We start from the raw sequence: 24,206 nt of genomic DNA on the forward strand, positions 1-24,206 counted from the left end.
AGGAGGATGAAGAACAATCATTCCTGGGGGCTAAAATGCAAATACATAGTCATGACCCTTGTTTTACTTCTGGAACTATACAGACAAATCCACTAGTCTATACAAATATCAGTATCTCCTGTATTTTAAATTAATCTAAAGTTTGATTTCTTTTTCTGTAAAGCTGATTTTTTTAAAAAAGGCTGTGGGATGGATGACAGAGGGAAAAGGAGGAAGAGGCAACCCTTGTTGGTAAGAGATTTTTAAAAAACTAGTCAGAGAGTGTATCGCCGCTATCACCTGTTGCCTGTGTTCGGGAAAGGGATCACAGCTCAATGCTAGGGTGCATGCTTTCTACCAGAAGAGCCTAGGATCAGCCTCTGAAATCACTAGTTAAAAAGATGAGGTTGGGTGATTGAAGACCTGTTTTGGCAGCTTAAAGAAAGGCTGCCCTGATCGGCAGAAATGAACTGGACTACATGGACAGTCTTCCCCCATACAAAGCAGGTTTCTGTGTCACATGGAAGACTCACTGTCCAGCGATAGTTTGACTATCAAACTGTCTACAATACAGTTAACAGAATCCCACAAGACATTTGGTCAGACGGTCAGCACTGCTTATGAGTGATGAGGCAGCTCTAATTGTCTACAAGAGATATTTTGAAGCCGTCAGGTTGTTCAGAGTGTTTAGCCCATACTGACCCTTGGGAATGGCAAGGAGTTTGCATGTGCTGCACACAATTTTCACACAGCTGGATTGATGGCCTTGATGTGCCAAAGGTTCATTGGAGCAGAGGTGTGGAATCTGTAGTCCTCCACAGGCTTCTGGACTGAAACACCCATCAGTCCCAGCCAGCACAGCCTATGGTGTAGGGTGATGGGAGCTGGAGTCTGCACAGAATCCCACTATACCCAAGGGGCCTATTCCTATTCTATTCTAAGCTGCTGGTTATGCACTACGTTGGCTAATGGGAAATAAAAGGAATTCTGGATGAGTCCTATAAAACATTCAGAAATCCTCTTCTAATGTTTCTTAACTGATAATTCAACATACTTCCAAGCTCCATGCAAAGTATTATAAAAAGTTTAAACATCTCACTTACCTCTATCTTGTTTTCAATGTAATCCCATATGCCAAGAACCACAATTCTCAAAATAGTCTAATAAAAGGATATTTGGGAAGATTAAGAAAGAGCAGGGGAGAAAAAGAGAGTGGATTGGCATTTAATTTTAAAACATACCCATTATTTAAAATGATGTTTTATCTTGCAAAATGGAAATCTGAAACCAATATTATGTACAGCCTATCTTTAAAACAAGTATCAATTTTGCCTGTTTCTTGAAGTTGTTGGAAGCAAGGGAACGTTCTCCTTCCAAAGAAGAAGATAACTTTTCCTTGTGACTGGAATCTGCACCTTATAACAATAATAACCTTTGAACTGCAGAGCTGGAAGGGATCCTATGGATCCTCGAGTCCAGCCCCTCTCAAGGAAGCCCAGTGGGGAATTCAGCCCCCAACCTTTGGCTCTACAGCCAGAGTCCTAAGCCACCAAGCTATTCAGCAACCACAGGGCTGCTTGCCTGGGTTTCACAGACAAGAGCCAGGGCAGAAGAATGTAGAGGGGCAAGAAGTCATAGACATAGACTAAGACACAGAATCATGGAATTGGAAGGGACCTATAAGGCCATCAAGTCCAACCCCCTGCTCAAGGCAGGAATCAAAGTTAAGTCTAATTTTCACCTAAATGCCTCAAGTGTCCGTGTGCTCACCATCTCCCAAGGTAACTGGTTCCATCGTTATACTGCTCTAACAGTTAGGACATTTTTCCTGATATGTAGCAGAAATCTGGCTTCCCATAATTTGGGTCCACTATTATGTGTCCTCCATTCCAGAATGATTGAGATCAGATCCTGCCCCTCCTCCATGTGACGGTCTTCCAAGTATTTGAAGAGTGCTATCACATCTCCCCTCAGTCTTCTTTCCTCAAGGCTAGATCTTTTAGCCTAGATGATAGAAGTCTAGATGTTGGAGCTTTAAGAACTGGTCAAAAGAAACAATGTTCTGCATGAGGTGGCTGCATACCGAATCATTTATCTTGCAGTCTCAATATTTGTTACTTGTAAAGGGGAAAAAAAATGACTGCCTTGAATATAATAGGTAACTGGCTGGATTCCTGAGCTACCATTTTGTATATGCCTTCTTGCAGTCCCAGCAGCTGGTTTTAACTGGTTGAAACCAAAGTTCAAAGTAGATTCCACGAGAGAGACATTTGCTCAGTTCTGCTATACAGCTAAGAGATCTACACTCAAATCTCCACTTAGCTGCAAGCCAATCACTATGACAATATTTCTGCACTGGTAAATTACTCATCCTGCTAGAAGTTGTGCTTTTTAGAGTTAGGCCCAAGGGTGGCATTTATTGCCATTTTGTTGTATGAAAATGGTCACACTAGATGTTGCACAAAAATAGGACTGCCCGTGTCTGACACTTAATGGCCCATCCTATTTAGCTTAGGACACTGTGTGTTCGTATTCTGAAGTTCATCTATCCGAATTGTTTACATCCCACTTCCCATCTCCACAAATACACTCAGAGGGTCCCTAGTGGCCTGTATAGCAATATGGATTTTACTTGAGAAAACGGCTAGCAACAAAAAGACAGACCAGAGAGATCTGGAAGAGAGTTGCTAAACCATAGTGCAGTCACAAGAAAAGCTGTGGTCTTCGTAGCTGTCTGTCAAGTCCCAGGTGGGGCAGATGAGCTGAAGCACATGTCAATTATTTTTATGGGGAAAAAATTGGTCCTCAGACCGTTTCGACTTTTTAAAGGTAGTAGCCAGTATTTTGGACTCACCCAAGGAAATTAAAATATGGGAGGCAATGCAATTGTTTCAAGACTGGTGTTCTAGGTTTTTGGCAGCCTGCTGTAGTCAAATCCCCAGCAGCCACATTTTATACCAGTTGCACATTTTTGAGAACTTTCAAAATGCAACCTGAAATAGTTTCAAGTGTCTGTATAATCAAACAAAGGAAGTTACTGGCTGCTCAACCATATCCCTTTGCCACACTGTTCGCATGCTCTTTACGTATTACTTACCTCTGAAAAGAACAAAGAGAGGATAACTAGACTGATCCAGTGGATAACGCCAGCAAATTGTGATGCACTTGAAACTGCAATTAAACAAGGTACACATGACATCAATTAAGTAGAATACACTCAACTGCTTTCAAAGATGTCATATTCAAGACTGCCTTGGTATAGCTTGTCTCAGGAGATTCTCTGCTGACAGCTGTGGAAGAGAACTTCCTATCTATTCCAAGAACCAGGGCTGTAGTCACAGCTAGTGCATAATATTACAAATGGAGACATCATATCAAACATGATTTATACCACTCACCACCAGATAGAGCCCAAAATATACTTTGAGGCCCTCCCCCTCCCCCAATATAGATAACATTGTGATGTAGAGCTTCTAAACTATTTCCTTTTTCAGTATGATCAGCAATCTCGTTCTTCAGGGAACCCTGGCAGAGACAACTCTTAAATGTGGCGAGTCCCTCTTACACTGATGTTACTTGACAGTGGTGGGTTACAGTCATGAACCTGCATTTTTAAAATTTCCACCACGCCTAGCAGCAGCATCATGAAAGACCATAACATGGGGAATGAGCAGTGAAATTTGCATTTACAAAATAATGGGGACCTACTGTATAATACTATACTGAAAAAGAGGGACAATCTGTAAATGCAGATTCTTCCCAATATAGGTTACCATATTCAAACCCAGAGAGAGAATGAATCAAGAGATATTTAATACAATGGCTTAATTTGGATGCAATGCTGGTGTAACTTTCCATAAACAGGACTATGTCTCATCTCTCCCTTCTCCTCCGGTAGAGATGCAAGCAGACTAGAAGATTTTATTTCTATTTTCACTTAACTTAGTTTAGCATGAAATGCAAAATCGAAACCAGGTATAGACAAAGTGCAGCTGACATGCAATTGTCTCAAGGACTTTTTTTTTTTAGGCACTAGGGTGCTCCAGATGCTTCCCATGGCCCTAAGCCATGGGAACAGAGCCTGGCATGCTCTGGTCCATGATCCCATGGACCAGAGCATGCCAGGCCCTCCTGTCTACAAATAATGACAAACACTGTCCCGTATATATGGACGTGGGACAACCGATGGTGGCACCAGAAGACCAAAAAAAAAAAAAAGGGGGGGGGGGCTCCCAGTTTCCTCCAAAGTTCTCTACCCTTTGTTCTAAGCTACTGCTATCCTTAACCGTAGTTATTGAAACAATCTTAACTTTATAAACCAAGGTTTGAGGCTTGGTTGTTAAAATGCAGCTAAAAGTTGTCAACTAGAGATGGGCAACAGATGTTCAGCAGTTTGGCACCCCACCCCCTGTGGCAGGCACCCACTCAAAAGCAGCACCAATTTGTTGTGCAGGGCTATGGAGTTCTGAATTAAACGAAGGATTTTAAGAGGTTCCAGGTTTAGAGTTAAGGAATCTTCAGTCCCCCAGAACGTCAACGAGTATAAAGAGACACACAATATTCCACCAATGATTGCCCTACAATTTGCCTGTCATAAGCCTTCCTGGGGGTCAAGTTTCTGAATGTCGGGTGGCTGATCATGTTTAATCTTTCTGCAGGAAGAACAGTGCTTGCCATCCATCATGCTCACTGTGTTTAAATGTTCCCCAAGAGACCAAACACTGACCTGATGGTCTCGAGATGTGAAAGTTAATGCCTGAAAGCTGCAATTTGCCAGCTCTGAGCAGACCTTAGAAAACACATTTGACTCCTGCTACTTACTACATGTAAACTCTCCATGTGTTTAGTATTTTAAGAGGGTCGGTTTCACCCCTGCTTGAATGTAAAGTTCAGCACAAATATGTGTGTGTTTTGTCTCATGATGGAGGATGATACTTCAGGCTTCCCCCGCTGAATTGCACATTTCAGCAATATGCTGACAGATGCATTACAAAGATGCTAGCAACCTAACCCTTAGGTTGGAAGACTACACAGAAATCTATCTGCCATCTAGTGTTTAAGAAAGATATGCACTATGGAACATGCAGGGTAATTTCAGTTAAAGATTTAAGAGAATTGTTTTGGACCCTGTAGTTGGGAGCGCTAGGGCAGAGCTACAATAAATCTTGCTATTTTTGAATCCCAGCAATGTATTTTCTGATTGGTCACAGAACTGTACATTAAGTCGTGTAAAATGAGCATCTCTATCTGCTCTAAATCAGATTATTTTTCCTATGCTGTTTGTTGCTTCATGTCATGTTATGCTGGCAGAGGGATGTCTATTCTCTATGTATATATGTGAATAGACTAAGTTGTTGCTTTTACTCTCTCAGTGTCATAACGTCATAAGTATCTCTGCTAACCAGTCTCTCCTTACTCTGCTGATGTTATGAGAATACACGTTATAATCAAAATTCTCAACATGTTTCATGTCCTGAAAACGCATCACAAAAGCTGGAACGGTTTGAGAATGGTTCTGTTGCAAAAATTTCTTTTTGACTGGCCAGGAAAGGCCAATCCAAATTTGTTGACTCCTGTTCCTCAAACTCCAATGCCTCTGAGCAGAGATAATAAAGAGTGTAACACTAGTACATAATAATACACAGTACAGCAGTATTACACAGTATTACACTTGTAGTTAGTCTTCACAACTTTTTTTTACTTCTGTTTTGTTTTGTTTCTGATATAATATTACACTTGGTAAATTTATGTCTACTCCATTTTAAAAGGTAGTTTAGTGACACTGAATTTTGAGTGCACCATGCTTCAGATGTTTTGTGTTTTCCAGTTCTTTCTTTTTAAGCCTCAAATATGGCCAAATAATAACCCTCCTATACCTTACTTTATTTTTCTGCAGTTTTAAAAGGAGCAAAAACAAAAACAAATACCAACAGAAACCAAAATGACACAAAGAACCCAAAATAAACATATGGAAGCAGCGCTCCCTCTAATTTTCCAGAGCTCTGCAAAGGAGTTCTGCCCCTTGCACGTGGGGCTCAGCAGCAAGCTGAAGCAAATTGGCGCTAACACTTGTTTCGCTGCGCGCGGCCAAACATCTGTGTGGCTTAGAGGGAAGGTTGTATGGAAGAGAGAATAAGAGGTGGCACTGGCTGTGACTTCTGGAGGAAAGAGTTGTCTGCATCTAACCAAATATTTGTGTGTGTGTTTTTTAAGTTTCTGGAAAACTTCAATGATTTTTTTAAGTTCATGGGTTTATCCTTATTTTTTAGATTTAATCTCATACCAAAACTAATCTAATTGATGCTATTGGTTTATAATTTGCAGGTTGCTTGGTTGATAGCATAAGGCTGGAAAGTCCACTGTTCTGATTAGAGGCTACAGTGACCCAGAGTCCGGCCCTGGAAGTCACCTCTCAAACTAGAGAAAACACAAGGACCGTCTAGCGATGTGTTGTTTTTATCTGTACTGGTGGCAAGTTTTAGCATATCTCCCACTTCTAGCTGGGCAAAGCAGCTGCACCTGATCTCCTGCTTAAAAGACAGCTTACAAACAATGTAAAACCAACTGGAGGGAAGCAGAAAAGGATTAGGAACAAACACGTGCCATTCTTAAGCCAGCTACTCTGGTTGCAGAAGCATAATTCTAGGCAGGGAATCTGCCACAACAGCTTGTCCCGGCTGATCCACCTCTCAAATCCTCAGGCCACAGGGGCAATGCACTCAGCACAGGCAAAATTTCCAGTCAGAGAGGAAAGACAAAGAACAATTAGTGCAAGAGCTAACATAGCATTCACCTGACTCCCTAAGGAATGGATGCAATACCAGTTATCACCAATACAACTAGATCTTGAGAGTGGATTCTGGAGATTATTCTTTACCACTTACAGATTTGGCTGCCTATACAGTATCTTCTAAGCAAAAGGGCTAAACATGAACAGCCCGTTAGAAATCCTTTCCACCAAAGATACAAAGAGGATAGAAGCTGAACAGTAAGCTCAAAGCGCTGATATACAGTACTGGTTTCATTACAAACTCCCCTTCTCACTGCAACAGGTCAATCCAATACTTAAGAAAATGTATTTGTCTTAGCTATGGAAATGCTATTTAGGGAGGAACCACAGCTTTACCTGCAGATCCCCGACACCTCCAGTTAAGAGAATCGTACATGACAGATAAAGTGTGGGACTGGAACTAGGGTTCGAAATCCCTGCTTGGTCTTGGGAACTGATGTGGGGCAGGGATATGGTAAACCATGCCTTGAACATCTCAATTTGGAAACCCTATGATGACGTTTGGGTCATCATAGATCAGAAGTAACTTGATAGCAAACAACAAAAATGAGAAATGTAGAGGCAGAAGAAACCTGAAGGACTATACAGTCTAACTCTTCAATGAAGTAGGAAATCGACAGACAAATTATTTCTGAAAAGTCGACTTCCAACTTTGGTTAGATTGAGCAGGAAGTGATGAAAAAGACAGTTCCAACTTGAGACTTGGTTCCAGTCAGAGCTACAGAGTTAGATGGACAGATAGTGTGATGTGGCATAGTACAGATGGTTATAGTCCTCAAATAGTAGTCCTAAGCACTACCACTTAAAAAATTAGAATAAAATTCCAGAGACAGCAAACTAAACTCTTTTTAGTTGGGCAGAACAAAGCAGGATAAACAGGAGGATAAGAGACTGAACTGTTCCTGCTGGCACAGCAATCAAATCCCATTTAAAGCCAAAGCTATTTGCCCCCTTTATTTAAAACATATTCACTCAAACAGCTTTTTGCTACAGCCAACGCACTCGTGCCATGAGCAGTCTTTAAACACGTACCATGTACTACAACTTCTCTTAAACAAATAGCCCAGAGAACACTGAACGTATCTGAATAAAGATAAGTTTGGATAAACAGGACTTCGAAACATATCATCACTCAAGTAAGATGAACCTAGGAATGTTAGGAAGATATGCTTCTCTTTTCTTTAATTTGATGCTCTAAAATGAGCCTGCACAACTAAGTGCCACCTGCAGAAATTATGTTTTTTTATGGGGGAGGAGATGGCAGAGCGGTGGCAGAACACCTAGCCTTATTGCAGGAAGCTCTTGACATCTCCAGTTAGAAGGATCACATTGCAGGCGGTAAGGGGAAAAAAACCCCTCTGCTCTAGGACTGATGCTGCCAAAAGGTTTTCATACAGTTCACGAGAGTGGGGTGAGGAGGCCTCTAAAGCAGCACTATGATGAAAACAGATTCATTTGATATGGAGTAAGTTTCCATGGATTTTGCTGAACCAGGAATCAGTTTGTGATAAGGCATGCAAAAGAGCAGGAAAAAAATTACTAGCACATGGTTCCAGAACTGAGACTAGTTTGGTAGGTTTCACATCAAAGGCCAAGGCAGAGAGAAATAGTTCTGTTCTAGTATTTTTGATTTGAGGACAGTAGCATGATTGCAACTAAATCTGGAAAGATAGTGAGTACAGGTGCATTTGAACTAAGCACTACTGTCATGTAACCCATGAAATGATTCTCGGGAATACAAGTTCCCCCACTTTTGTTCCATAGCAATGTCTAACGATCTTGAATAGGATCCAAGTTTCCCTTCCCTCCACCAGACGTACTAGAGAAAAATAACCTTTACAATCATCCTTTGATGCTCCCTATAGCACATTTAATAGTCAATATCCTGTTGGGTAGTTCTGTCTGCATAATGGGAATGATGTCAGCAGCAGCAGATTGCCAATAATTGAAGAGTCACTTTTTAAAATTTTAGATGCATTAATTGAAAAATTAAGTATTAAGTCAGAACCAATCTGCCACTGAGAATGAGATCATTCCTGTCACAGAGGCAGACTTGTGCAACAGAATACTAGTTCTTGTATTTACAGGTATCAAGACACCGTTTTTTTTCCTCCTTATCAGGTACCTTAACATGGATTCCTATATCCATTCCCTCAAAAAGTATCAATGGATTTGGTCCCAGACTTTCTAACACACAGTAGTTTCTATGATTTTGGAGGCCCAAGTCATACACTAACATTTTGAGTGTATAACAAGAAATGTTAGTAGACAATCAAGACACGTATTACTGGAAAAATTCAAATACACACTGGAAAGAAGCACACAAAGGTGGCAGTGCATTATGTTCTACTGGAACTAATCCAACGGAAGCATCAATACTCCAAAAGTACATTGGGTTCTGCATGCTTTTTAGGTCATGTACTCTAAAATAAGCCCCCTGCATTCTACCCCACCCATGGTATATCTGAACATCACGTATTTTGAACAAAAGTTTCATAAAAATAAATAAAAGCCTGCTACTCACACTGGAGAAGCTTTATATCTATTAGGAGTTCCAGAGTCAGAAGGATCACCACCAATACTACACAGGCTACCAGGAAACTGTTGAGACTTGCACTGAGCAAAAATACCTGCCACACAGCAGCTCGTCTCCCGCAGCACGGTTTTAGCCAGTTAGATCTGAAGAAAATAAAATGAGAGAAGGAAGCGGGAAGAGGAAAGAAAAAGACGGGGGGGGGGGGGAAAGGTAGATGGGTAAGAGTAATGGGAGAGAAAGAGGACAGAAACTTGAGTACTTTCCCCCCTCTTACAAAAGTACTTTTCATGTTACTTCACGCTTCCTGTTCAGTCATCTTAAAACGCATGCATCCTTGTATATGTTTTGCATACACTAAATACGAATTCCAAAGAGGCGTCTGTGCCGGTCTATTTTGGCAAACAAACAAATGCATGTTAAAGACTAATTTATTAAGATAGAAGCTTTCAAGGAACAGAGCAATGAACAGCAAGAAGCAGAGCTGCATATGCAGTGAACGCCAGGACCCAATCCTAGAGCTGTTCTGCCCCTTTCCTACGAAACAGCAAAGGAATGTAAGATAAGCCCTGCTGGTTCAAACCAAAGGCCTTCTCTAGTCCTGCAGTCCATTCCTACAAGGTCCCACTAGAGGTCTATGGAAAACCTAGTGCTGAACTTCCCAGAGTATCTAAATTTGTATAAAGAGTATCAGTAGAAGGTGTGAAGTCTGTGAAGTCTTGAACACAACTTTAATATTAAAACAAAGATGTCTGAATCGCATAGCTGCTTCAAACGCAAGACAATTTAACATCCTTTGAAGTGAGATGGACACACTGATCATTCTAGCAAAAAGCAAAATTAAGCAAAATGTGCTGCTTATATACCATCCCATAGTGCTTAAAGAACTTTCTGGACAGTTTGCAGTTTAAATTATGCAGGGTGCACATTACCTCCCCACCCCATGAGCTGACCTCAGAAAGATGGAAGGTTGAGTCAACCCCAAGCCAGCTAGGATTGAATTCAGGTCCTGAGCAGAGTCTTCACTGCAGGACTGCAATTTAACCACTGCACCACGAGACTCCCTGTTGGTGTTCTCATATTTTCAAATTACAAAATGTCAAAAGTGGCCCCCAGGAAATTCAAACGGTGAACCACCTCACTATTTCAGCCACCTTAGGTCCTTTTATTGGACAAAAGGGGCATGCAATATAAAATAAAACAACAAGTTCAAATTTTAACCTAAACACCCAGATTTCTGCTGTTGACCCTGTTCTGTCACAATCTCAGATTCTATCCAGAGAGAAAACAGATGAACACGGCTACTTCCTTGAAATCTTTGATTATGATATATATAAAAACAACAACAGAATTTCTACTCAATCAAACCAACGGTCTATCTAATCTGGCATTGCATATTCTTAGTGGGCAGCAGCTCTCCAGCAGAAACATCTTTAACATCAGTGGCAACCAAATTACTCAAATGGACTGATTGAATCTGGGACCTTCCTGTATGCCAACTATTCCCACTATTGCTCAGTTATGATCAATGCAGCACTACCACATGACTTCCAGGAATATGAAGATGCATTACGTGGATAAGGGTTGCAACAAGTGTTATACTGCAGCAGTAACAGTAAGTGCACATGGAGCAATCTCTCAGGTCTAATGCCATACAGATATATAGCATTTATAACTAAATCAGAGTATTACCCATCATGTTTTCTAAATTTATGTATGTTGGATCCACTGTTTAGAGCAGTGGTTCCTGGCTTTGGATCCCCAGATGTTCTTGGACTACAACTCCCAGAAATCCTGGCCAGCATAGCTAATGGTGAAGGCTTCTGGGATTTACAGTCCAAGAACATCTGGGAATCAAGGTTGGAAGCCACTGTTTGGTTCTGTAAACCAGCTTCCTTCTTTATTACCAGTTCACCATTCTCCTTTTTTACTACCATTTTCAATAATGCATTCTTTACAACTTCAAAAATAAAAATTTTGAGGTTGAGCAAGCAGAGGACAGAGATGCATAGATCTATGGAAGATAGAAAACAGATAAAAATATTTTAATCTGGTATGTTGTGAATTGCTGGATAGCTCAGTGGATTAGGCATTTGGCTGTGGAGCCAGAGACTTGGAGTTCAGTTCCCCACAGTGCTTCCTTGATAAGGGCTGGACTTGATGATCTATAGGATCCCTTCTAGCTCTGCAGTTCTGAGATTATTGCTGCTTCATCTTTTTCTCTTTTACTACCATTTATTACTCTTCATTTTAAAAACAATTCAGAGGACGAACAGCAGAGGGCAGAGATACACACATTTATAGAGATGATAGAAAATAGAATTTTTGCTTCTATCTGCCTGGGAATCATTTTGCCCCCAAAGTTGAGAGCAGCTGTGGCATAGGTTTGTAATGCCAGCAGCAGCAACATTATTAGAATTAGCAGTTATCTACTTTTTACTGCAGAATTCATGACTGGCTTTTTCTGTCAAACTGCATGACTTTGTGTTTATGCAAGTGTCTGACTGCTATATTTCAAAAGCTAATATTATCTACAAATTACTGTAACAGTGAAAACAGGAGAGAGGCAGACTTCCAAGACAGCATCACCAGCCCCAAAGAACAATAAGCATTTTCAAGAACAAACTGGACTTCGGACTCATAAAGTTATAAGCTGAGGTGGCCATCTGGGATTTCCCTTGGCAGAGAGTTCCAGAGACGAGATTGCAGCCAAAGAAGCCCTCTTACCATCATAGTAAAAGAAGGACTCGGGGATTTTTTAAAAAAAGCTTTTTCAGCTGAAATTTATGAATGTGGAGATAAACAGCGGAAAAAAAATACTGCCTCCATAATTTCAAACAATATTTATGTTATGGATTCTGGGTAAGATAAAAAGTTCCACACTATCCGCAAGCAACCCTTTGTTGATAAACAAATTGTCCACCAATTAGCATGTAGCCCCAAGTTTAAAAAAAAATACTCTGCCCCAAAACAGCCAAGGGCCAAACTCTTGACTGACCCTTGGCTTTTGCTCAAAGACTGAAAAACCAAAACAGAACAGATATTCCACAACCAGTCAAGCTGGTTGCCCATGTGGCAAAACTAATTCTGAGAAAAATTACAAATAATGGAAAGAAGGTCGGGAGGTTAAGCTTGCCAAATTACAAAACAATTCTGGGAGCGTGTTAATGAAATGACAAGCACAGTATTTTCTGTGGAAGCCTAAAAGCAAGCCAAAATGTGCTGCTTATATACTGCCCCTTAGTACTTAAATCACTCTCTTGGTGGTTTACTATTTAACTATGCAAGCAATACATCCCCCCTCCTCCCCGAGCAATTTACTGACCTCAGGAGGATGGACAATTGAGTCAACCTTGAACTGGTTCACTGAGCCTGCAATCAAACTCAGGTTGTGAGCAGATTCATAGCAGTATCTATGCCACAAGACTCCGTGAGCTTAAATCTGTTCATGTCTGACATGCCTTCATTCAAACACAGACAAACACTTGCTTTTAAATGTTTGTGAGAATCCTGGTACTGGAAGCAATAATTCACCTTAAAAGCCTAAACTGAATGGTAAGGATACTGTGGAGAAACAATATTCAAACGCTGTGACAGAATATCTATTGAATCAAGAGCCTTATTTACTAATATCGTCATCAGCTTCCCATTTTGAACTCTATTAAAAACTTTCCTGTTGCCAATAAATTAAGCATAAGCTAGGAACATTATGGACAGGGCATCTCTCAATTACAGACAAAACAGTGATTCTCTGGTCCTATATCCTCTGAATTCAAATGGTGTCTACCGTTCCTGTTTCACATTTCTTGCAAATTCTGCCACGCATTATTTTTAAGAAAGCCTTAAGCAAACAGTTCATTAAGAGTATCGGCCTGTAGTCATGGCAAACTTTGTATAGGGAGAGTCGTAAAAGTCTCTCTCAGCCAGCGTTCTGCGGCTTTGATTGAGAAGGTTCAGTTTAAGTTGTTTTAGATTATCAGGTCGACTTAAATTTGGCCCTTTGTGAGTCAAGGTTCGGTTTTCTATCTACTGCTGCAAGGTTGAGCAATGACAGCCCCGCAGATATTGTTGGGCTGCAACTTCCAGAATCCCATGCAATCCATTGGCTGTGTTGGTTAGGGCTGACAGAAGGTGCAACTCAACAACATCTGGGGGGGGTCGCCATTACCCAACACTGCCATATACCATACCAGTACAGTAGGAGCACTGTATCCCCCCCCCCCCATGCCAAAAAATGCTGTGGAAGGAGCCAGTGCTATACATTGCATGGTCTCTGGCTCGCTCTAGTGGCCAGTCCTGGTAAATACACCCTGGAAATACATATAAATACATATCTCTGAGATCTTGTTATTTAGTATTTTCAGGCAGTGGATAAGTGAATCACAGGATCTGGATCCTGTGGATAGGGGTTCCTACTGTACACCATATGGCTGCAGTCCTTCCACTTAAAAATATAAGCTAGCTTGTCATATGATTAGGTCAGATGTATTCTCCATCTATCCCACTGTTTGATCTGACGGCATCAGCTCTTTGGGATCTTGGACAGACGTCTTCTCAAATCAGTGGTTATCCAATTAACTGGAGATGCCGTGGATGGCATCTGCAGCCTCCTGCTTACAACTGCAACCCAGCTTCCCAATTCTGCCCAAACTGTGTGATCTTCAAGCTGCAGAGCTCATTTATAATTTTTCTGCAGTCTCGGTATGTGGTCTGAGGAAGTGGACTTGAACCACAAAAGTTCACTGACTTGGGGTTGTTGTTTTTAGTAGCCTATAAAGGTATCACCTACTCCTGCATTTGTATTGTGTAAGGACCACATGCCTTTCTCTGCCCACCCCACAGAACTATTGAGGATATAAGAAAAAAAATGCACACCACACCACCCAAGAGACAGCATGGACACTTAACATCAACCAAGTAGGGTTGCAAATTGAAGAAAACATTTGTTTACGTCCACTAGTAACACTAGGTAGATGCAAATAATTTGCAAGATTAGGGTTGTACCCTTATTGAACCATTTAAAAAAATCACACAAACTGCAAGCTTTCATGGGTAAATGTTGCACTTCCTCAGGCTATGGACTATACCGCAAATAAAATAAAACAAAAATTTAAAAATAGGTATGACCCTTCTCTTGCATTTGTATAATTCTGGACCACGCAGTCTTTTCCTAATTCTCTGCAGGTTATTTGGTGGCTCTTTATTTGAAAACCTGGGTGGAAAATTCCAGCCAAATGCTACCAGGGGTGCTGTTTTAAACCATCCCTCCCCAAAGGTTGCTTGCAACCAGCATTTGAAATCTTAATAAGCATACCTGGCAGACTTCTGCCATGCTTATTTACTCATGATTAGTAATTCTTCTGCAATATTAGTACGTAGCTTGAAGCAGTGGACTCGACCCACAGTTAGGCATCCTTCAGTCCCGAAAGACTATGGTAGCGTGCTCTGTATGGAGGGCTTGGAACAGCGCCTAGTGTGGCTGAGGAGGCCAATTCGAGAGTGACAGTCCCTTCCACACTGAAGACAAATCCAGTCTGTCCCCTGTCCGGCTCCCTGGTTTTGCTGCTTTTGTGACTTCCTCTTTGCCTCGGCCTGCTGGGCAAGGGTCTCTTCAAATTGGGAGAGGCCGTGATGCACCGCCTGCCTCCAGGCTGAACGCACAGATGTCAGGTTTTCCCATCTGTTGAGGTCTATTCCTAAGGCCTTCAGATCTCGCTTGCAGATGTCCTTGTATCGCAGTTGTGGTCTCCCTCTGGGGCGCTTACCCTGCACTAATTCTCCATACAGGAGATCCTTTGGAATCCGACCATCAGCCATTCTCACGACGTGCCCGAGCCAACGTAGACGTCGCTGTTTCAGTAATGTGTTCATGCTGAAAATTCCAGCTCGTTCTACGACTGCTCTGTTTGGAACTTTGTCCTGCCAGGTGATGCCAAAAATCCGTCGGAGGCAACGCATATGGAAGGTGTTCAGCTTCCTCTCCTGCCGTGCACAAAGAGTCCATGACTCACTGCAGTACAGGAGTGTGCTTAGAACACAGGCTCTATAAACCTGCATCTTCGTATGTGTCGTCAGCTTCTTATTGAGCCATACTCTCTTTGTGAGTCTAGAGAACATGGTGGCTGCTTTGCCAATGCGTTTATCCAGCTCGACGTCTAGAGAGAGGGTGTCAGAGATGGTTGAGCCGAGGTACACAAAGTCATGAACAACCTCCAATTCTTGTCTGGAGATGGTAATAGAGGGGGGTGAGTCCACGCCCTGGCCCATGACTTGTGTTTTCTTCAGGCTGATTGTTAGTCCAAAGTCTTGGCAGGCCTTGCTAAAATGATTCATGAGTTGTTGGAGGTCTTCAGCAGAGTGGGCAACAATGGCTGCATCATCTGCGAAGAGGAAGTCCCGCATGCATTTCAGTTGGACTTTGGTCTTCGCTCTCAATCTAGAGAGATTAAAGAGCTTTCCGTCTGATCTAGTCCGGAGATAGACGCCCTCGGTTGAAGCTCCAAAGGCATGCTTCAGCATGATAGCAAAAAAGATCCCAAAAAGTGTTGGTGCGAGGACACAGCCCTGTTTCACTCTGCTTTGGATGTCAAAGGGGTCTGATGTTGAACCGTCAAAAACTACAGTGCCTTTCATTCCCTCATGGAAAGATCTGATGATGTTAAGGAGACGAGGTGGACATCCAATCTTGGGAAGTATTTTAAAAAGGCCATCCCTGCTAACCAGATCAAATGCTTTTGTAAGGTCTATGAAGGCCACTAAGAGTGGCTGTTGTTGTTCCCTACATTTCTCCTGCAGCTGTCGGAGGGAGAATACCATGTCAGTGGTGGATCTATTAGCTCAAAATCCGCACTGTGATTCTGGATAGACCCTATCTGCAAGCACCTGGAGCCTCTTCAGCACAACACGGGCAAGCAGCTTCCCTACCACACTAAGAAGAGAGATGCCACGGTAGTTATTGCAGTCACCCCTGTCTCCTTTGTTCTTGTACAATGTGATAATGTTTGCATCCTTCATGTCCTGTGGTACTCCACCTTCCCTCCAGCAGAGACAAAAGACTTCGTACAGTTCGGAGGTGATGATCTCCTTACAGCATTTCAGCACTTCAGCGGGGATGTTATCCTTTCCAGGTGCCTTGCCGGAGGCGAGGGAGTCCAAGGCCGCTTTTATTTCTGCTAGGGTTGGTTCGCTGTCCAGCTCTTCCAAGATAGGCACACTCGACCCACAAAAGCTCACAAAATGTTCGATTTTTAAAAAAAGTTTAACAAAGGTATCATTTCTCCCGAGTTTGTATTGTGTAAGGACCACATGGCTTCCTTTGGGGTTTTTTTGGGGGGTGTTGTTTTGTTTTGGGTTTTTTTTGGGGGGGCCTTCTGGGTTTTTACTCTTGAAATATGTCATCTCTACCAGATCCTTAACTGGCTGTTGTTTATAGCACTGTATGAAGCTGCTATAAAAATGGGGAGTTGATACATGAGATTCCTATAATAAATGTTTGGTGCATGACTCCCTGTTAGAAATAAATGTTATCTTTTAAAAATACACAAGAGGGAAAGGTCAAGAATGGCAATTTAAGAAAGAGAAGAAAAGCGCATCTTTCCCCATTTGTCTCTCTGTACAAAGCCAATCTGTTACTGGCTGACACTTTGTGTAATACATGACTGTTTAAATGAATGCTCAACACTGAGCAAGAGTGGAAAAGATTGCCATATTTCTTTGGTAATGAGCCACTATAAACACTTCAGCTCAAGCTGCTAACAGCTGTCACTGTTTCCGATTCCTTGACTTGGAAAAAAAAGGGGGGGGGAGTTCCTCTCTCAATATGCACCATTGTGGCCTATTAACAGATAACATGGCTTTGCACAGTGTGATTTGCAGAACACAAAGCAAAACAAAGAGAGGAAAGGAGGAAACAAATAATAGAAGAAATTGCTCATTAAAACCTGCTAGGAACAAAATAAAAATGAATGTAGGAGGCCAATATTAAGTAACATCCCAAGCGACTGCAGCAGGAATATCTGCATGCACTGAGAATACAAGAGCATTAATTTGCCAATCGTCAACTCTCCAACTGCAACACCCATGTCATTCATTAGGCATCCTTCAGTCTCGAGAGACTATGGTAACGTGCTCTGTATGGAGGACTTGGAACAGCATCTAGTGTGGCTGACGAGGCGAATTCGAGAGTGACAATCCCTTCCACAGTGAAGATAAATACAATCTGTCCCCTGTCCAGCTCCCTGATTTTGCTGCTTTCGTGACTGGCTCTTTGCCTCGGCCTGCTGGACAAGGATCTCTTCAAATTGGGAGAGGCCATGATGCACTGCCTGCCTCCAGGCTGAACGCTCAGATGTCAAGGTTTCCCATCTGTTGAGATCCATTCCTAAGGCCTTCAGATCCCGCTTGCAGATCTCCTTGTATCACAGCTGTGGTCTCCCTCTGGGGCGCTTTCCCTGCACTAATTCTCCATACAGGAGATCACTTGGAATCCAAGCATCAGCCATTCTCACGACATGCCCAAGCCAATGTAGATGTCGCTGTTTCAATAATGTATATATGCTAAAAATTCCAGTTCGTTCTAGGACTACTCTATTTGGAACTTTGTCCTGCCAGGTGATACCAAATATGCGTTGGAGGCAACACATATGGAACATGTTCAGCTTCCTCTCCGGCCGTGCACAAAAGGTCCAAGACTCACTGCAGTACAAGAGTGTGCTCAGGACACAGGCTTTATAGACCTGGATCTTGGTATATGTCATCAGCATCTTATTGAGCCATATTCTCTTTGTGAGTCTTGAGAACATGGTAGCTGCTTTCCCAATGCGTTTATCCAGCTCGACATCTAGAGACAGGGTGTCAGAGATGGTTGAGCCAAGGTACACAAAGTCATGAACAACCTCCAATACTTGTGTGGAGATGGTAATAGAGGGAGCGGAGTCCACGCCCTGGCCCATGATTTGTGTTTTCTTCAGGCTGATTCTTATTCCAAAGTCTTGGCAGGCCTTGCTAAAACAATTCATGAATTGTTGGAAGTCTTCAGCAGAATGGGCAACAGTGGCTGCATCATCTGCGAAGAGGAAGTCCCATATGCATTTCAGCTGGACTTTGTACAACACCCATGTACAAGCAGGAGACACCCCCCGACTAGGGGGACACTAAAGTTTTCAAGAAGTATAACAGAACTTTAGGGAAGAAGGTTAAAAGGGAGAGGGGCATACCCTAAATTACTGAACGGTTAAAATTCTGTTGCATAATGTATTTAAATGCCGCCGCCACAAGAAAGAGATAGCTAGTAATTAAAGATGTTCTGCTTGCATTCAGGGCTTGCACAACCTGCACACAATAAGACTGACTGACTGCACATAAGTCGTACAAGCCTTGGAATAAAAGCAGCATACCTTTAAATAACTGACACTCTCCGTCTGCTGGCAACGTCCTCTCCAATGTAAAGTATACTCTGATATGTCTGTGAACTCCTACCCACCTGAAGTAAAAGAGGAGATGCATGAGGGAGGGTTGTCTGTTGGTTGAGGCCTAGTGGCTAACCCTCATTTGTGTTTAGAGATCTTGCAGAGTAATGACAACTGAGTAGGGGCTCAGGAAGGCAATTCAGTGATGAAGTGAAGTGCAATTAAAAAAAAAACAGATGCAGAACTGCCTGCCTCCTTGCAATGTTACAACAAGCTCAACTAGATAATCACATTCTACAAGGCCCTAAGAATGAGGCAACCCAATCTCTTTCACAAGGAACTAAAACCTTTCAAACTGGGGGACAAATGATGGCATATAATTTTCCTTGCAGCTCAACACCACACAGCCCACCTTCATATCTGCTACAGTGCTTATAGGGAAGAAGCTGTATTATAAGCATCAGCAGCGGTGTACCTATAAGGAGGCCTCAAAAGTGTAGTATCTGGAAGTTCTGAAAAGGGTCCTGAACCCTCAATAATGACAAGGCTTGAGCCAAAATTTCTCATAAGACATTTTTCCAGAGAACACTGACATTTTTCTAAGTTCTCTAAAAAGAGAAGGACATGTTTATTTGTTTGTTTAATTTATATACTGCCCCATTAGTGCTGAGGCACTATGCTGAGCAGTTTACAATCAATTAAAACCAAACTCAACAATAAAACTAAATTACAACATAAATAGTTCTTCAGAGTTCCTTTTGCAAAAACTTTAGTGGTTTTTTTTTTGGAGGGGGCATGTGCCTGCCTTTCTACCATCAGTCAGTACCACAATACTGCAGAGTAAGACACTAGGCAAAGGGCATGAAGGTGGAAGCAAAACGATGGGCCAGGCTGTCCAAACACTTGCTGTGACTGCCAGTTTCACCAATAGTGCAAAAATCAATTCATTGGGGGGGGAGATGGGGGAAAAGGCTATAAAAATTATTGCTAATGGTGAGACCCACCTCTGAGAAATAGCTGAGAGGATATCTTTTAGAGAAACTCTGAAATGCCTGGCCTCAGTTTCTCTGGCTCCAAATAGGGTGGGAAATTTTGGAAGGCCATTTCTGTGTAGTTCTACACTGACAAGCAAACCCACCCACCATTCCGCAAACATGTATTAGTTTGTCCATTCACCTTGCAGTCAATGAGGTTTCAAATGGGGTTTTCAAAGGAGCCCAATATAGACCAGCTTCCAAACAATGTTTTCGTTGGTTGTTGTAGGTTTTTCCGGCTGTTTGGCCATGTTCTGGAAGTTTTCCTTCCTAACGTTTCGCCAGTCTCAGTGGCTGGCATCTTCAGAGGACAGGAGCTAGAACTCTCACAGACAGTGAGAGTTAGGAAGGAAAACGTCCCAAATACAGCCAAACAGCCCGAAAAACCTACAAGAACCATTGGATTCTGGCAGTGGAAGCCTTCGAGAATACAATGTTTTCTTTGGTTACTACAGTTGCAAAGTTCAACCTGAAGATCACACAGACAGTACGTATATCTTAAGATTGTTTGTGTTACAGACCAGAGACTAAATGCAACCTTACACACCTCAAGCACTCTCTTTCTCTACCTTTATATTCAAACAATTCAGGACTAATAAACACGATGACAAGGAAGAAGCAATGCAGTGCTTGGAAGCACACATTATTTTGATCTGAAAATATTTCTGAGTTACAGTTTTAAGACTGTAAAGTCCATTTATTTTAAAAAGTGATGCAAGATATATACGGATTTAGTTTTGCCATTGTTTTAAAAATAGGACTCACAAAGCCAAAGTGTAAAGCACTTTCCAACAGCTTTTATGCCAGGCTAAAGGACCAAGAATTTTTTTTAATTGAACAAATTCTAACAGCTTTATTAGCCCCCACCCAGGTAAACAGCTGTCTTTCATTTTAAATTTCACATATTTTGCTAGGTCTTAAATAACACAATACATATCATTTTGCTTGTAAACCCTGTTCTTTTGTCTGGTTTTATAATGTTTTTATGCATATATAATCACACAGGAAACACCTTTTCTTGGAAAGGTAGATGATGTACTTTTAAAATAAATATAAACTTGAGTTCCATCATTACCTTCTGTGTTAAGACGTATCAGAGCCAAAAATAATGATGGGAAGTGATTTCAAAGCACTCTGGCCTCTAGTGTAACACGTGACTGTTCAAGGAACACAACAGCTTTTAGAGGTTTCAACACAGCAGGATTTAGATAATGCTATCAACTTTTGTCTGAGCAGTTAGAAAACTGCTGGATAGCTCAGTAGTTTAGGCTGGGGGAGTTCGATTCCTCACTGTGCCTCCTTGACAGGGCCTGGACTTGATGATCTATAGGATCCCTTCCAGCTCTGCAGTACTGAGATTAGATGTGACAGGTGAACGTGGATCGCGATTTGCGTAACATATTTTCAGAGGGTTAGCCAAATTATTACGGCTGCTACTATTACACAGTGACGCTCAAAACAACTGACAATCTTCATTAGTATACAATTAATCTATTATGTCAACAAAGAAACACTGTAAATAAAACAGTAATTCATGAAAGAATAGGTCTTTTCAACAATATTGAAAACAACCAGGCCCTGAAAATGAGATGATTGGGAGAAGAGACACTATCATTTGGAACACATCGGCTTTAGAGGACTCTATACTGATTTGTCCTCAGTTAATCCACTCCCAGACAGACTTTCAAATACAGGAGCAAGAAGGTTGGTCAGTCAAGCAGATGGACACTGAACCCAACATCTCCAGATGGGATTAGCTCCAACTTTCAAACTACTTGTTTCCATTTTCCAAACAAGCCTAGAGCATTAATGAACAGAACAGATGGGAAATTATCCTCAGAATAAGACAAAGACCTAACTCACAAGCACCAAAGTACAGGAAGTGAAAGGTGGGCCTGGCTAGACATTTGTATGAGAAACCCACAAAGGTGGATGGAATATTAAAGAGCACATGGCCAATATAAGAAAACAGAAAACAGAAAATAAAATGAAAATCTTAATTAGGCCGACTGGTAACAAAGCAGTTTGCTGCTATCTCGACATACACACACACACACACACACCAGATGGACATAATATTTTATTACTCGTGTCAAATTTTGCTGCAAAAGTTAGAGCACTTGTTCTGTCGAGTCCAATACTATTCAATCCCAACCAGAAATCGTTGGAGAAAATGGCAGAGATCTGTCCCAGACCTATTAACTGATGTCCTTTAACTGAAAATGATCTGATGCCTTCTATATATCCAGCACTATAAATTATTCTCCCAGGAAGACTAAATTGGAACACTCATCAATGTCTTTTAGGCAGCAGACAAAGACCTTTTTATTTCCCCAGATATTCTCGCAAGATTCTTAATTTAGTGAGTGTGACATCAGAAGTCACCTATACCTGAGGCCACTGGTTTTTGCAGAAGTTCAGAAAAACAGCTCAGCCAACTTAACTAATTCTATGGCTTGCCTTTTGTAGTGCAAACTCCAGGATCCATATATTAGGTGGACTTATCATTATCTTAAGAATGGAATTGCAAGCCATCTTGAGCTAATGAAAGATGTAGAATTAAAAGGGTTTTAATAAGTCATTTTCCACTTACCCTTCTCTTTGGTACTCCTCGTCCAAATTTGACAATAGTTGGGAACCTGCTACAGACAGATCTAGTGCAGCTAGTGGTAAGTCCCGATAAGCAAAATTAACAAGCTGTACAGGTGCTATGCTTTTGGTTTCTTCTTCTACTTGCTGTGATATTATTTCAACTTCTGAAACTCCGCCTTCTATAGCAGGCCTAACAAACAAAGTCGACAATGGGAAACAAAAGCTACATGGTCAGCAAGAAATGGCAAGCCATTCAGCATGAGAAACATTTTATTTGTTCTGCAAAAAGGCATGCAAGCCTTGTTTGTAATTATAGTAAAAAGATAATATGAATTTATCAGCATATATTTGTCTGCCACAACCATCAAGAGGAGCGCCACCTATGCAGAATAGCAAAACGTTTCTAAAATTAGGGAATAAAGCCCCTGTTTCAAAATATTTTCCTGACTATATAAGGAAAGGAATGGGGGGACATTAAGTCTGCATCTCTATGCTGCATAATCCATTCCAGATTACTGTGTGTCATATGATGGAGTGAGAGTAAACAGCATTATGTGCTTTGTTTGAACAATCATCACCTGTATGCTGATCTGTTGATAGAAATCACTCTGGTAATCATCACATGTTCTCAGAAACAGTAAACCTCCATACCTACACAAGACTACCTGTCAATTTGTGAAGAATATGAAAGTACTGGATGAAAAAACCAAGGAAGAGTTTCTATATCACACCCTGGAGAGATAGCACAGATTCTCTGCTAATGCATCAAAAAGCCTTTCTTCCAATTTGAATAATGCCAGGATATAGCTGTAGATCTCTTTACAAAAGACCAAACTAAATGCAAAATGGTACACACACAATGGGATCCTCCAGTGCATTTTTTTTCTTTGCTTAACAGCAGCTATTAATTTAGGGCTCAGGAAGTTCATTCATACATTTATTTTATTTATACTCTTTCTCCCAGTAAAGGGACTCAAGGCAATTTACAAAAATAAAATGTTTAAAAGGCAAGTACAGTCAAAATACAAGAAATTACACGATTGAAAAGGAATTAAACATTCCAAATTAATGTATTAAAACAACGGGGGGAGGGGAACAATTTTAAAAGTTTACTATACCTTTGCCCTCCACCATGGTTTAAATCACACATGCCCCAAAGCAATCACTTTGTAATTCTTATGGGGATGGGCAGACTGACAGATCCCCCCCCCCCGCCCGAACGGTACCTGTTTTCCTTCCATCTACATTTACTGGGAGGTAATTAAATGACAGAAGGAAAAACTATTTTTTCCTCTATCCCAGGATGCATAATATGAAAAAAAAAAACCACAGACATTTAGTCATAGATTTCCCACATCCCTCCCAGTTTGGTCCCACTAAAACAGAGCATCTTGTTAACCCGTTAAACCACTCAGAGTGGCCTTGGCTGCCAGATGGGCTGTATGAAAATCAAATAAATAAATAAATAAACTTTTGAATAACTGCTGTGCTGTTTTGTGGACATACGGAGACCGGGAAGGTACATTTGCTTCCTTAGGGATGAAGCAGTGGAATAACGCTTTATATTCAACATTTCCTTTATGTGGTAGCTACAACTATTGCTGTGACTTGCCCCTGAAGCTGGTGATCAAAAATCTCTAGCAATTAAAGTGACCTGGATAATCATCTGGATAATATTAATAGCTCACATTCTACATAAGGGGCCAAATTATTTAAGAACCTTTGCCTGACACAAAGCATTCAGTAAAAATTTGGAGCAAGTAGGAAGAAGTAGAAAAAAGGAGAGTCATCAGTATACACGTTTTTAAAGCATCTCCTCTGTTTCTAGATGAGAAGGGGAAGCAAGGCTTCGATTACATGAGAAGGCATAA

The 24,206-nt window shown here is 41.4% G+C and overlaps 1 protein-coding gene across 10 annotated transcripts in view; it reads right to left on the reverse strand.

The window, feature by feature from the left end:
• The window catches only part of TMEM266 (transmembrane protein 266), a 113,675-nt gene that overhangs the window by 27,565 nt on the left and 61,904 nt on the right, over positions 1-24,206 (reverse strand). For all 10 annotated transcript variants that reach the window (XM_072982260.2, XM_072982263.2, XM_072982257.2 and 7 more), the window contains 4 exons: positions 22,337-22,525; positions 9,294-9,448; positions 3,077-3,150; positions 1,083-1,139 (listed from right to left, as the gene is read on the reverse strand). In XM_072982260.2, coding sequence (XP_072838361.2) covers positions 1,083-1,139; positions 3,077-3,150; positions 9,294-9,448; positions 22,337-22,525 — 475 coding nt within the window. The remainder of the gene's footprint in view (positions 1-1,082; positions 1,140-3,076; positions 3,151-9,293; positions 9,449-22,336; positions 22,526-24,206) is intronic.

This window comes from Pogona vitticeps, chromosome 12 (assembly GCF_051106095.1).
Source record: "Pogona vitticeps strain Pit_001003342236 chromosome 12, PviZW2.1, whole genome shotgun sequence".
Classification (NCBI taxonomy): Eukaryota; Metazoa; Chordata; class Lepidosauria; order Squamata; family Agamidae; genus Pogona; species Pogona vitticeps.